The 13,716-nt window shown below is 45.0% G+C and overlaps 1 protein-coding gene across 1 annotated transcript; it reads left to right on the top strand.

The window, feature by feature from the left end:
- The first annotated feature begins 1,149 nt into the window (after positions 1–1,149).
- On the top strand, positions 1,150–5,519 carry LOC138737560 (steroidogenic acute regulatory protein-like). The gene is made up of 7 exons (XM_069888228.1): positions 1,150–1,381; positions 1,528–1,644; positions 2,207–2,352; positions 3,525–3,683; positions 3,778–3,962; positions 4,052–4,145; positions 5,009–5,519. The coding sequence occupies exons 1-7, from the start codon at positions 1,150–1,152 to the stop codon at positions 5,117–5,119; spliced, it is 1,044 nt and encodes a 347-aa protein (XP_069744329.1). The 3' UTR covers positions 5,120–5,519.
- Positions 5,520–13,716: the final 8,197 nt, after the last annotated feature.

Genomic DNA, 13,716 nt, shown 5'->3' on the forward strand with positions numbered 1-13,716 from the left:
GATCAAGATATTACAAATGATTTGACATCAAAAATCTATAAACAGGCTTAAAGATACTATTGAACAAAATAATAGTAACAGATATTAATGAATGAAAGAGATCTTTTTGTTGCTTCATTTTACATTTCCTCTAGGATTGATTAGTGAATTAAAGATTAATCCACAGATTAACTGCCAATAATCTGGATGAACATTTGAAAGTTGAGTTCCCTTGAACATTTGTTCTTGATAGTTAGAAAAAAAAACTGCTAAAAAGGCAACTCAGGTTTTAAGCTTAATGAAACAAAATTAAAATATCTGTGAAGGAGAGGGTAAATCAATGGGAATCACCACCTCGGAGGAACTTTCCTGGACCCGACACATTAATGGCATCATGAAGAGAGCATATCAGCGCCTCTACTTCCAGAATGTGTGGAGATTTGGTATGAAATTGGAAACCCTAGCAAATTTCTACATAAGTGTGGTGGAAAATGTGCTGACTGGCTGCATCACAGTCTGGTGTGGGGACACCAATACCCTTGAGCGGAAAGTTCTGAAAAAGGTGGCAGACACAGCCCAGGACATCACAGATTAAAAACCTCCCCATCATTGAAAACATCTGCTTCAAGAGAGCAGCAGAAATCATCAAGGATCCACACCAGCCAGCACACGCTCTGTTCTCGCTGCTACCATACCATCAGTATTGGTGCCCCAGGACTCGCACCACCAGGTTCAGGAACAGCTGCTTCCCAATCTCAATAATAAACTTAATCCGGGACTCTTACTTTTTCCTCTCTCTGAACTGCAATTTCCTCACATTTCTTTATTTGGTTACACGTGTACATTGCGTAGTTATTTTTGGCACGACATAAGAGGCAATTCTGCCACACCCATAGGATAAAGAATCTCAGGGTGCATGTATGTACACTGAATCTGAAATGGGACTTCTGGAAATCCTGAGGATGACAGCGTAACAACGTCGATAGAAAACCATCCAACTCGAGTTGGCAATAAGCTTCAAACAGTAAGCTTCCTGCAGGCCAAATTTCGATTGCCAGGTATGAACACAAGAACATTTGACTGTAGTTAGCTTCCTTCATTAGTTATAACGAGTAAATGTCTTTTGCCCATCACTTGGTAACTCTTTCTTACACAGGAATCAATCACAAAATGACCTGTGATAATGCTGCCCTCATTACTCCCTCCATCGTCCTTGAAGGCTGTATTCAGCTGGTGAGTATCCAACCACACATTCTCATCAGAAATGCTGGCCTTCATACATTAAGTATAAAAGTCGAGCAGCCAACACAGAGCAGAGCAGGAAATCATTCAAAAATTATGCTACCAGCAACATTCAAGTTATGCTGCGGCATTTCACATCAGCATTTTAAGACCACGTCAGGTAGAGTCTTGCAGTCTTCTTTCTTATACTAAAAATATCAATTAAATAATTTTACTTAAGCAATAAGTTTAAAATTTAAGGACCAAATTAAATGGGAGAGACTTTAATTATCGATTTGCTGGTTTTTGATTTCCTTTCTCTTTTAGGATTAAAGAATACTGCAGTAGTTGCAACAACCAGAAAACTGAGAAGAATGTTAACAGAAGAAAAATGTGTGCCCAACACCATTGATTCTCTAGCCCAGAAAGACATCTTTTGTCAAGGTATGCATTAGCATTTTTTAAATATATTAACACTGCCTACATTTTCAATTAAGCATAACTTGACACATTGGTGTAATTGCTGATCATCAAGCTTTGATTCGTGGCACAAGAGCATTAATAAACTATGGAGACAGCCAAAGCAGCTCGTTTTGGTTTGAAAAATAGAAGGCCAGGTTTCACCATCAGTTGACCAGGGAAAGGATACAATTCACTGGATCGAATCATGTTATAATAGTTCATGCATACTCCTTCTTATGGATTTTGCTTGGAGATGGTGGAAACATTGAATACTACTGAACTGAATAGCAGCACAAGTTCAAAGAACCAAAAGACCTCTGAAAATGCACAGGGCTGGGATGACAGCAAAATCTTACCTCTTTGTATTTAAATAGCCAGAAACAACCATGTGCAGATTTAGAGAATACCATGTTGCAGCTGCTTAAGAAACATTTCTCAAATTTGCCACTAGTTAAGAAAAGAGTAAGGTTTTGGGAAGGGTAAGGCAAAGAACTAACAGAAGGATGCAAGTTCACTTTTTTTCTACAATGTTTTGTTTTATCAGCATTCAGGGTAGAAGAGGAAAAGATGAAAATAAATAGTACTTTGAACACAGAAGAACTGTTCTACATTAAACAAGGCAAAGAGGCTTTACAAACAGCTCGGGATATTTTAAAACAGGATGATGGATGGACAACAGAAATCAAAATGGTAATTTTCTTCTTATTGATGGATTTTTGCAAATTAATAGAGAGGGAATCTGATGGTTACTGACCCCACTGGATCAACTTCATTTTAAAACAAGTTGCCCTCAGATTTCTGAATGGAAAAAATAAACCTCAGACACTACCTCACTTTTTTTTCTCCTCTGGCCCAATTTATTTTTTTCAACTGCGTATTTGTGGAAATGTAACTTATTGCAATTTTTGCGCTCGTAATGCTCAAGAATGCTGTTGTAAAACCACTATTTTTGTGACACACGTTCATGACCATTCAGCTTTTGATTCTGAATTCTCCAAGCTTCCAGAGATTGTCAAGACAGACATGGTCACAATTATGGTGCGAAAGTACTCGTTTTAATTCCTTGAGAAAAAGGTTAAATCCATCTTTTGCTATAAACACCAAGGGTTTAAAATGAGTCATGTTCAGAATTTCATCGAGGTTATTATCACAGCAATTGGAACAGCTTAAAAAAAACTACTTCTGGTATTACTGTATGGAGTTGATACTATTCATTCTTGTATGGTAAGATATTTTCAGATGCTTCCAAGGTCAATTAATTTGCCGACATTTGACACTGGCTCAATAATGAAGTATGGTAGGATCCAGGAGAAAGAATTTGTGAAGTTAAAGGGGGAGGAAATTGTGAATGGGAATCATCCAGTCAGAATCAGAATTTATTGTCATGACATGTCACAAAATTCATTGTTTTGCAGCAGATTTATAGTGCAAACATTTATATAAACCACTACAAAATAAATAAAAATAGTGCAAGGAAAAGTCAAAGCAGTGCTGTGCCATTGTTCATTCAGGAATCTGATGGGTTGAAGGGAAGAAGCAACCCTTGTGCTGTTGAAAGCTCGTCTTTAGGTTCTTGTATCTTCTTCCCCCCCCACCCCCCCCCCCCGAGGTAGTAGAGTGAAGAGGGCATGGTCTGGGTGGTGGGTGTCCTTGAGGATAGAGGCTGCTTTCTTAAGATACTTATGTCCTTGATGGAGTGAAGACTGATGCCTGTGATTTTGCAGGCCGAATTAACAACCCTCTTTTTCTTATCCTAAATGTTGGCCCGTCCATACCAGACAGTTATGCAACTAGCCAGAATGCTTTCCACAGAATGCCCAAGAACTTGAAGTGACAGTTATCTACTTCTTTTTTTTTTGCAGGAGAATGGTGATACTGTTGTAAGCAAAGTTCTGCCTGGAATTGGAAAAGTCTTCAAATTGGAGGTTGTATTGGATGCAACTACGGAACAGGTGTATTCCGAACTTCATGAAAAAGTCGACAAAATAAGCTCGTGGAATCCAAGTGTTAAAAGCATACAGGTGAGTTACTGTCAATCTTTCTGTTTATGCATTCAAATCACATGGGATGGAAAAAGTTTCACAAGTGTTTCTTAACATTAATGCTTTCTTTTAGATCCTCCAAAAAATTAGTAACAAAACCATGGTAACTTATGAAATGATGGGGGATACAGCTGGAAACATCATTGGACACAGAGACTTTGTGAGTATAAGGCACTGCTCGAAAGAAGGATCGTGTTGTTACTTGGCTAGAATAGCTACAGAATCCAAGTTGATGCCACCACAGAAAGGCTTCATCAGGTACAGATCAACTGCAGAAAGTTTTTGACAATATTGATTGCAGATTGTTAAAAATGTGATAAGATTTCCAAGATGTTTTCCTACCGCAGAGCTGAAACTGGACCATCTTGTATAATATTACGCCCTGCAAGTAACAATAAGAAAAAGACTCAGTTTACTTGGCTTCTAAGCTTGGATCTTAAGGTTAGTTTATTGCTCTTGTACTGACAATAACCACAACAGCAGTGCGAGTATAAGACAGCTCTAATAAACTAATATGTACACTAAGAGGTCTTGTCTCTCTGCAAGACGAACCTGGAAGGCTAGACTGTACCTCTGGACTGCTTTATATACAAGGTCACCGGGATGACCCCTGGTGACCTAATGGTGTAATTACATATCACCACAGCTCTATCCGTCTTTCTTTCTCTAAATTTGTCTCACTGCCACTTCTGAAGCAGTAGTAACATTGCTACGATTCCGCACCTAAATGCTTAATCTTTACACCAAAATGAAAGGACTGAAATCAGATCCCATCACACTGTCTGGGCTTTACAACCAGCGGGATGGTTTTGGTCACTGTGCGCTGAACTTGAACGTAACTTTACACGTGATTTTCAATGGCCCAAGGCAGAGAAGAGATATCAGATGCAAATCCAGGATCAACTCACAGCCTGGTCTAACAAAATACTCCAGGGAATTCCTGCTCCAGTTGCCTTGTTATCACATTAACAACCAATTGAATGGGGCTCAGTGTGGAACACATGGCCACAGGGAGTGGTTGGGGAAAATAATATAAATGCAATTAAGAGGGGGTTGAATAGTGGAAGCTATTAATGTTTAGAATTAGATTAGGAAAGGCGGGCTGCTCCAATAGGAAATAAATGCATGTACAGGCTGCTTGTACTGACTGGTATACCTTCTGTGCCATTCATCAAATGTAATTTATTTTACAACAGTTATACATTAAAATAAAAGTTCTTATTACTACCATCAAGTCAACATGGCTGTTTTGACAAATTTAATACCAGGTCTCTTTTTTTTTTAAACACTGTGTCTTCTTACAGGGTTGGTTGCCGAAGGCCATAATCAATCAGGGTCTGTCACAGGCACAGGTGGATTTTGCAGAACACTTGCGCTTACAGCTCTCTGCCAATTCATCGACCACCTCCAGTTGAACTGATAGGGAAGAACAAGAGTAGTACAATATAAATGGAATCACTAAAGAGCACCTTACTGATTGACTGACTGACTTCGATTGATGCGTTGCAAAACAAGGACATTGATCGCATTGTCATTGGATACTGAAGACATAATGTTCACATTCCGCTAAGTATTTCAACTGTACACTTGCAAAATGAGGAAGAAAATACTTTGAGAAACTCGAGCATATGGTCCATACATCCATTCCACATTTAAAATGTCATGCTGTCTCTCATACGGTTAAGATGTTAGAATCTCAAAATGCAATTGAAGGACTTCTGATGACTGGCTGAGATCTCGGAACCTGTGCTACTGGTTTTATAATAATGTTAACTTATTTCTGATTACTTGAAAGATTTACCAATAAACTATGAATTCACAATATTATTTTTATTTTATTTGTTCAATGATATTAAAAGGTTCTGTGGACATTTACCAATATTGAGGTTTAAAATAGTGAAAAACTAAAAAGAAATAATGGCAACATTCCCCAATATATAGCATATTATTTTATATATGAAAGGCATGGTTAACACAACACTATAGCAGTGCCAGGGACCAGGTGTAATGCGCTGTTAGACAGAACCAGGTAAAGACTGTACAAGAGGCTTTAATCAACAAAGACTTCCACAGAGCCAGGCTGGCTGTAGCTGCAGTAACTCTGAGTGAGACTTCAGAGGCCGGTGCAGGCTTATATCCCGGAGGATGATTGACACCCGACCAGGTGGGGCTTGATCCATTCAGGTCGACTGATTGATAGCCGGCCAGGTGTTGTCCTGCCCCCTTACACTCCTGCAGGTACAGATGTTGCCCCTGCAGTAGGCCGGTGGTGTACCACCACATTCACCCCCTTCTTTAAAATTGTCCCGGGGGGGCAGTAACAAAGAATCATACCCACTATACAAAATACAATATTTACAGATTGAGACGATCCAGTGACCGCCAGAGTCTCTGTGACCATCGTAGGACTGGCTCCTGGTCGGAGGGGAAGTGGGGGGGCTGGCAGCAGGGGTCGGAGTGACTGGTATGGTGCTGCACGGAGGAGTGGCCAAGGGAGCCAGGGTCGAGGTGTGAGCGTCGTATTGGATGGATGGGGGGGCAGGTTCATCCCCCATGGCTGAAGTGGGCCCCTGGTGGTCAAAGAGGTCCTGTGCGCCCCATAGCTGCCTGGGGATTGGGATGTATGCCTGGTCGGCGTCATTCTGGGCTGAAGGATGCTGTGGAATGGTGGGTGCTCTTGCTGCTGTCAGGTCCCTGGTTGAGACGCTGTCCTCCCTGCCACTGCCGAACCTAACGTAGGTGTAGATGTGGTTCGCGTGTAAGAGGAAAACCTGCTCGACCAAGGGTTCGGCCTTGTGTCCCCGTACGTGCTTATGCAGGAGCACCGGTCCTGGGGACGCGAGCTATGCTGGAGGGACATTCCAGTCGCCGATTTCCTGGGGAATGAGAACAGGCATTCATGAGGGGTCTCGTTAGTAGCCGTACACAGAAGTGACCTAATGGTGTGGCCAGGAGGACTGCCTTCCAGACCACCCCGTTTTCGCATTCCACTTGCCCATTGCCTCTTGGGTTATAGCTAGTCGTGCGACTAGTCGCGATGCCCCTAGCCGTCAGGTATTGGCACTCATAAAGCTAGACCCCCGGTTGCTGTGGATGAAAGCAGGGTAGCCAAACATGGTGAAGATCTGCTCCAGGGCCCTGATGACATGTCCAGGGAAGGGATAGCGAAAGGGAAGCGGGAGTACTCGTCCACTACGTTTCAGTTCGTTGAAGGCAGAGGTCCTTTAAAATCCAGGTCAAGGCGCTTGAAGGGCTGAGGGGCCTTTATGACATGGGCCTGGGGCAGGTGGAAGAAGTGGGGTTTACACTCCGCGCAGACCCGGCAGGCCTTGGTCATGTCCCTGACGGTATTCGGCAGGTTCTGGGACTTAATGAAGTGGTACAACCTGGTGACACCCGGATGGCAGAGGGACTCATGCAGTGCCTGGAGCTTCTTACCGTGTATAGACACAGAGAGGGCATCGGGGGAGCCATTAAACTTTCCCGGGCAGTACTGGTTGTCATAGCTGTAGGTTGCCAGCTCAACTCTCCAGCGCAAGATCTTGTCGTTCTCAATCTCGCTCTAGCGGGCGGAGTTAAACATGAACGCCTCGGCCCGCTGGTCGGTGAGGAGGGTGAATCTCCTGCTGGCCAGGTAGTGGCGCCAGTGGCAGACTGCTTCCACAATCGCCTGGCCCTCCTTTTCAATGGTAGAATGCCCTAGCTCAGAGCTGTGGAGGGTCCTAGAGAAGAAGGCAACAGGGCGCCCCCCTTGGTTGAGAATAGCGGCGAAGCCTACATCGGAGGCATCGCTCTCCACCTGGAAATGGGAGTCCTCATCCACGGCCTACATCATGGCATCTACGATGTCCTACCTGATGCGCATAAAATCTGCCTGCGCCTCGGGTGGGAGGGGAAAAGTTGTAGCTTGGGGCATTGGGCGGACCTTGTCTGAGAAGCGGGGAACCCACTGTGTGTAATAGAATAAGCCAAGGCACCTGCGGAGGGCCTTTAGCGTGGGGGGGGAAGGGGTAGCTCCATTAATGGGCGCATCCTCTCTGAATCTGGGCCAATGACCCCATGGGCCACGATGGCGAGGTGGGTGGAGCTGAACTCACACTTCTCCTTGTTGTAAGTGAGGTTCAGCTCCCCAGCCATCTGGAGGAATTTCTCCAGGTTGGCATTGTGGTCCTGCTGGTCATGGCCGCAGATAGTGATGTTATCCAGATATGGGAACATCGCCTTCAGCTTGTGCCAGTCTACCACGCGATCCATCTCCTGTTGGAAGACGGAGATCCCTTTCGTGACCCCAAAGGGAACTCAGCAGAACTGGTACAGGCACCCATCCGCCTCAAAGGCGGTGTAGGGCTTGTCCTTCGGGTGGATGGGGATTTGGTGATAAGCCGACTTCAGGACAATTGTGGAGAAAACCCAGTAGCGGCTATCCTCTCAAGGGGTAGGCATCCAGTTAGGTGTGGCTGTAATCCACGACCATCCTTGGCTTACTTCCACCTTTGACCACCAGGACGGGCTCTCCAAGGGCTGTTACTGGGGTCTCTGATGCCTTCCGCCAGGAGCCGCCACACCTCTGCCTTGATAAAGTCTCTGTCTGCGGTGCAATAGCGCCTACTTCTGACGGCAATCGGCTTGTAGCCTGGCATAAGGTGTGTGAAGAGCGCTGGGGTGGGGGGGGTGATGAGTTGCGTGGAGAGGCCGCAGGTTGGCCGGAGCTGGTAGGTTGGTGCACTGTGCAGCGTGAGTGGAGGTTGGGGCCCCCCGAAGGCAAGGGAGACGCACTACAGGTGGCACTGGAAATCCAGGCCCAGGATGACTGGGGCGCAGAGTTTGGGCATGACACGTGTATGTCTCCCCTCCCACAGTTATATTGGTCGAGCAGTGCTCGAGGGTACCAACAGTCTTGTCCTTGGCAGCGAGGGCAATCGAGAAAGTGGTGGGGTGGGCTTTTAGTTTCAGAGAGTGGGCCACGTTCGGGTGAACAAAACTCTCAGTGCTCCCACTGTCAAACAGGCATTTTGTTACCTACCCGTTGACTTGCATGTCCATCATAGAGCGCCCAAGGTCTTGGGGGATGTTCCTGGTCAGAATAGTGGCAGCCAGGACCATCTCGGGTTCGGAGTCGTCGCTCTCCAGTTGTGTGTGGCAATTTATAGCATCCAGAGGCATGAGGAGCATCAGTAGTGCAGCCAGGTCATCGCCCGTGTTGACCACGTCAACGCTGGTTGTCGGGTGCGGCAACAGATGGCGTCCGGAGGTGTGAGGAGCGTCGGTGGGGCGGCCTGGTCATCGCCCGTGTTGACTACATCGTCCCCGTCATCGTTGGAGGGCCTCCGTGTCGGCCTCTGCCCGGACCAAGATGGCAGCGCCACGTAGGGGCCCGCGGCGTGGCTGGCCTCCTTCCCCAGCCATGTTCGTTACGCCTGGGAAGTGGCGTCATCCCGTCAGCCGGAAGTGGCGTCATAGTAGTTTTTGGTGAGCGGCACTGGTCCAGGTGCATGGGGCCCACACAGCAATCGTCGCTGACGGGGCCCGATGCTGCACCATCGGGGTCAGGAGAGGTGAACATCGTAACGGGGACAATGGCGTCACCCGGCACGCGCACGTGGGGGGGGAGGTCGGAGAGGGCTGCTGAGCTGCTGGCTGGCTTTGAGAGGCACACTTTAGCAAAGTGGCCTTTCTTGCCACATCGGGAACAGTACCAATTCCTATCTGGGCAGTTTTGGCACGATTGTCGCTCTGACCCACACCAGGACCCATGGTACTTACAGGGGCGCTGGGTGCCCGCCGTAGCGATTTTCTCTGCCCCAGCTTAGTCTAGGGCTGCAGCTGCAGTGTGAGATGGCCATGAGGGAGCCTGGAATCGAAGGCTTTCATGTGCAGGGCTGCAGCTTCCAGGGTTTGGTCCACTTCCACAATCTTGGCCAGGGCACAGATGCTATCTTCCTGCAGCTTCTGCTGGATGGCCCTCGAGCTTAGCCCTTGGACGAAGGTGTCCTGGATCATCCTCTCGACCTCCTCTGCGCCTACCCCGGGTTTAGCCAGACACGGTCGGGGCCCAGGTAAGACTCAGCCATCTCCCCAGGTTGCTGGGCTTGGGTATTGAGGAAGTACTTACAAAGACCACATTCATGACGGGCTTGTACAAGGTCTTGAGAGTGTCCATTGCTTCTTTGTACTTGGAGCAGCTTTTGGTTGCCTGGAAAGCGTGGGGACCCAGCTTTGATTGGAGTAGAACGAGCTTCTTCCGATTTGAGTTCAGGGTGCCGTCTTCATGCGCCTTGATGATAACTTCGACCGCGTGCCTCCAGATCTTGAAGCGTGTCTGGGCTTCCAGGAGGTGTGGGTTAACTTAGCGGCTCCCTGCGCTCAGGAGTTTTTTCATAGCAGCTGTGGGAAAAAGTTTTTGTTGATAAATTTGTGGTGTGCTGTTAGACAGAACCAGACACACACAAGGTACCAGGATGGCTGTAGCTGCGGTAACTGAGTGAGACTTCGAAGGCCAGCGCAGACTTATATCCTGGAGGGTGATTGAGACCCAACTGGGTGGGGCTTGATCCATTCAGGTTGACTGATTGACAGCTGGCCAGGTGTTGTCCTGTCCCCCTTACACTCCTGCAGGTACAGAGGTTGCCCCCTGCATTAGGCCGGTGGTGTACCACCACTCCAGGGTTCAAATCCAGTGCTGAATGGAGTTTGTGCATTCTCCCCATGGGTGCTCAGGTTTCTTCTAACCCAACAAAAAAGTATGGGGTTTGCAGGTCAAATTGGTATATTTGGGCAGTGTGCACAGAAGGGCCTGTTATTGTCCTGTAATTCTAAATTAAAAGAATTAAAATATTAATGGATTTCATTCCATGAAAAGCAACAGTATGATTTCAGATTGTCTAATGAGATCCAATTAAATGCTTGTTGCTCCCAGGCACCTCTTTCGTTCCATCTCCCAAGCATTATTTTATTTACTCAGGGTAAAGCATGTTTTTGTTGCTAATCTTTGATTACAAATGTGCTGGCTGGTGAGGCCCCTTGAACTACAATCTGCACAGTGGAGCTTGTCAAAGATTATGGGGAGAAGGCCGTGCAGTGGGGCTGAGGGGGAAAATGGATCAGTTCATGATGGCAGGGCAGAGTCAATGGGCCGAATTGCCCTTTTCCGCTCCTATGTCAGTGGTTCTGAACTTTTATTTTTTTACACTCACATACCACCTTAATTAATCCTTTACTAACCAGAGAGCACCTATAGCATAGGATGCTCTGCAGTTAGGGATAACTTAAGGTGGTATGTGAGTGGGGGGAAAAACTCACTGTCTAACAGTGCTGTTTTAGAGGGAATGATGTGTGGAAACTTGAAGAACCTTCAATGGGGAGAAGGCAGGATAAGGGTTCTGATAATGGAAGATCAGCCATGATCTAAATGAATGGCAGTGCTGGCTGGATGGGCCAAATGGCCTACTATTGTTTACTCTTGCCCTCAGTAGTGGAGATCATGTTTAGGAGATGCTTTGGTGTATTGATGACTTGCTGAACTGCATTTTTTTTAAAACTGAAGCTACTTTCTAACTCAATGTAAGGCAATAAATAAACCGTGCAGATGGACATATTCCAAGGAAATCTCCCAGCCAATATGTGCAACAATTTTAATGATTGTTATGAGCCCAGAGGACCCAAAACCCAGCAGAAACAGAAATTCACCAAGACAAATGGTTACTTAAAGAAACATTGCTTTTAATTATCTTTAAACATGTAAGTTAGTACTATTAACTTACTTAGCCCCCTTCTAATTCTAAGCACATGTGTATGTAATGTGTGTGTAAGTTTAGAAAAGTTCTTTGATTTACAGTCCAATCTCACTTCTCTCTCCTCCAAGTTCACTGGTTGCAGGCAATATTTATACTGTGCACAGAATTTAACATTTATAAAGTTCACCAGGCTTTGGTGCTTGAAAGGTAAAGGGTTACTGCTCAGGAAGGTTCTTGTCGGTTTTCAGAGAGATTTGTTGTTCCTAGACACAAACTGATACCTTTTAATCAGTCATGTCAGTGTCTTGCTGAAGAAACTTTCCTCCTCAGGGTTCTCCAGATGATAACCTCTTTCTTTCAGGTCATCAGAGTTCCTTTTTGTTTTCTTTATTTCAAGTGAAACATTAGGCAGCCAGCCATCTCGTCTATATGGACCACAATGGCTTTGACCAGGCTGAACTAAGCACTCACAACCCATCTTCAAAATGGGGGTTTTCCACAAGCTTGCCAGCTTGTCCTGTTCCAGTCTCAGCTGCTGCTGCTGAACTGTAGAACTGCAAAACTGAATTCTCTCTCAGAGAAAAGTCTGTTTTACTCTCTCTGCTTGCAGAACCACATGACCCTCTTAGAATAGCAACCTCCACTCAGACAGACTGCGGCTCTGAACCTAATCATTTCATCTGTTGCTTTTCAAAACAACAGTCTATTAGTGAAATCCCTTGGGTACTCCCCAAAGCTTTTGCAAAGGGATTCGGAGCCGCCCTGCCTGACTTGAGCAGAGGTCCAATATTTTAAATGAGATCCCTTTTGAAGTGTTTGTATGTGATCTACACTTAAAAAAAACCTGCCACAAAATTTATCTCCCAAAATCATATCTCTATACAATATAAAACACAACATATTCTGTCACAATTATTTTTTTTTTTAATTGGCTTAAAAAAAATTAAACTTGCAAGATGAAATTGAGTGAATTCAGAGAAAGGTTGAAACTTACTCACCTGGATGAAGTGCATCAGAAATGGCCAAGAGGGGTCCCATCTGCTGAAATCAAAATGTCTTAAAATTGTCCAGGTGAAACTTCACTCAAAAACACAGATGAACCATATCAAACTAGTCAAGAGGATATATTCAGGTTTGATGAAATGAAGAGCCACGAAGAATTGTTAAATGCATCAAAGCTGAGTAGGCTCAATTTAACAAAGTATGTGTGTATGGTAAAATTTCATTAATTTGGCACACTCAGGTGACAAAATGACAGATTTTCACAGACTGTAAATGTTACAGACCGCAGAGCCCACCTCACTGACAAAAGGCAAAGGAGGAAAAACCCAACACCCAACCCCAACCAACCAATTTTCCCCTGCAACCGCTGCAATCGTGTCTGCCTGTCCCGCATCGGACTTGTCAGCCACAAACGAGCCTGCAGCTGACGTGGACTTTTACCCCCTCCATAAATCTTCGTCTGCGAAGCCAAGCCAAAGAAGAAGAAATGTTATTTAATACAGTAAAACCCGTTATTTGAAATTTAAGCAACCGGCAGCCTCAAAGCAACAGGAAAAAAAATTATGAATACTAATGGGTAAAAAGTGCAGAAGCTTAAAACTGGTGCATTTCGGCAATCACGCAATATGCTCGAAAATTCACCTATCTGGCACCTACCAATCCCCTGGGGTGCCAAATACCAGGGTTTTACTGAAGCCTAATATAAATTTTATTCACTTTTCTTTCAGATATTATGCAACATTACAATATATTTTCAATTACATCCAGCAAGTTAGTAGGGAGCATAGGAAAGGTGGCCTGATGAGTTTCAAGAGTGTGCAAAATGGAACCAGATGAGTTTCAAGGGAGCACAGGAACCAGGACCCTAATGAGTTGAAAAAGAGAGTGGATACTGGGATCCTCTTGGGCTAAACACAATTGGGAACCTTCGTGTATTAAAGGGGTGCATGATCCAGGACCCCAATGCATTAAAAGTGGAGCAGAAATGGGGAGTCCAGTGTGTAAAATGGAGCTTGGGAATCAACTAGCTGCTAAACAGTCAGGACTCGAATTGCAGGTTATCAGAATTTTTCTGTATCTTAATCTATTTTATAGTGATTAGAAATATTACCGGTAAGTTGAAGAATATAGGGAGAAATGTTTATCAGTAATAACTGTAATAAATTAAAATAGAAGAGAATTACATGAAAGCATCATTCAGTCTGTAAATTATCAATAAAGGTAGTTTTGGACAATGTAAGATATGGAAATAGCATTTATTACCAATTTTAGCTCAA

Source organism: Narcine bancroftii, chromosome 6, assembly GCF_036971445.1.
Source record: "Narcine bancroftii isolate sNarBan1 chromosome 6, sNarBan1.hap1, whole genome shotgun sequence".
NCBI classification, from domain to species: domain Eukaryota; kingdom Metazoa; phylum Chordata; class Chondrichthyes; order Torpediniformes; family Narcinidae; genus Narcine; species Narcine bancroftii.

Excerpts from the sequence above, each read along its gene's own strand:
- LOC138737560 (XM_069888228.1), top strand. The coding sequence starts at position 1,150 with ATGACCTGTGATAATGCTGCCCTCATTACTCCCTCCATCGTCCTTGAA. Across the intron at positions 1,382-1,527 it reads GCATTTTAAGACCACGTCAG|GATTAAAGAATACTGCAGTA; the intron begins GTAGAGTCTTGC and ends TTTCTCTTTTAG. Across the intron at positions 3,963-4,051 it reads CCACAGAAAGGCTTCATCAG|AGCTGAAACTGGACCATCTT; the intron begins GTACAGATCAAC and ends TTCCTACCGCAG.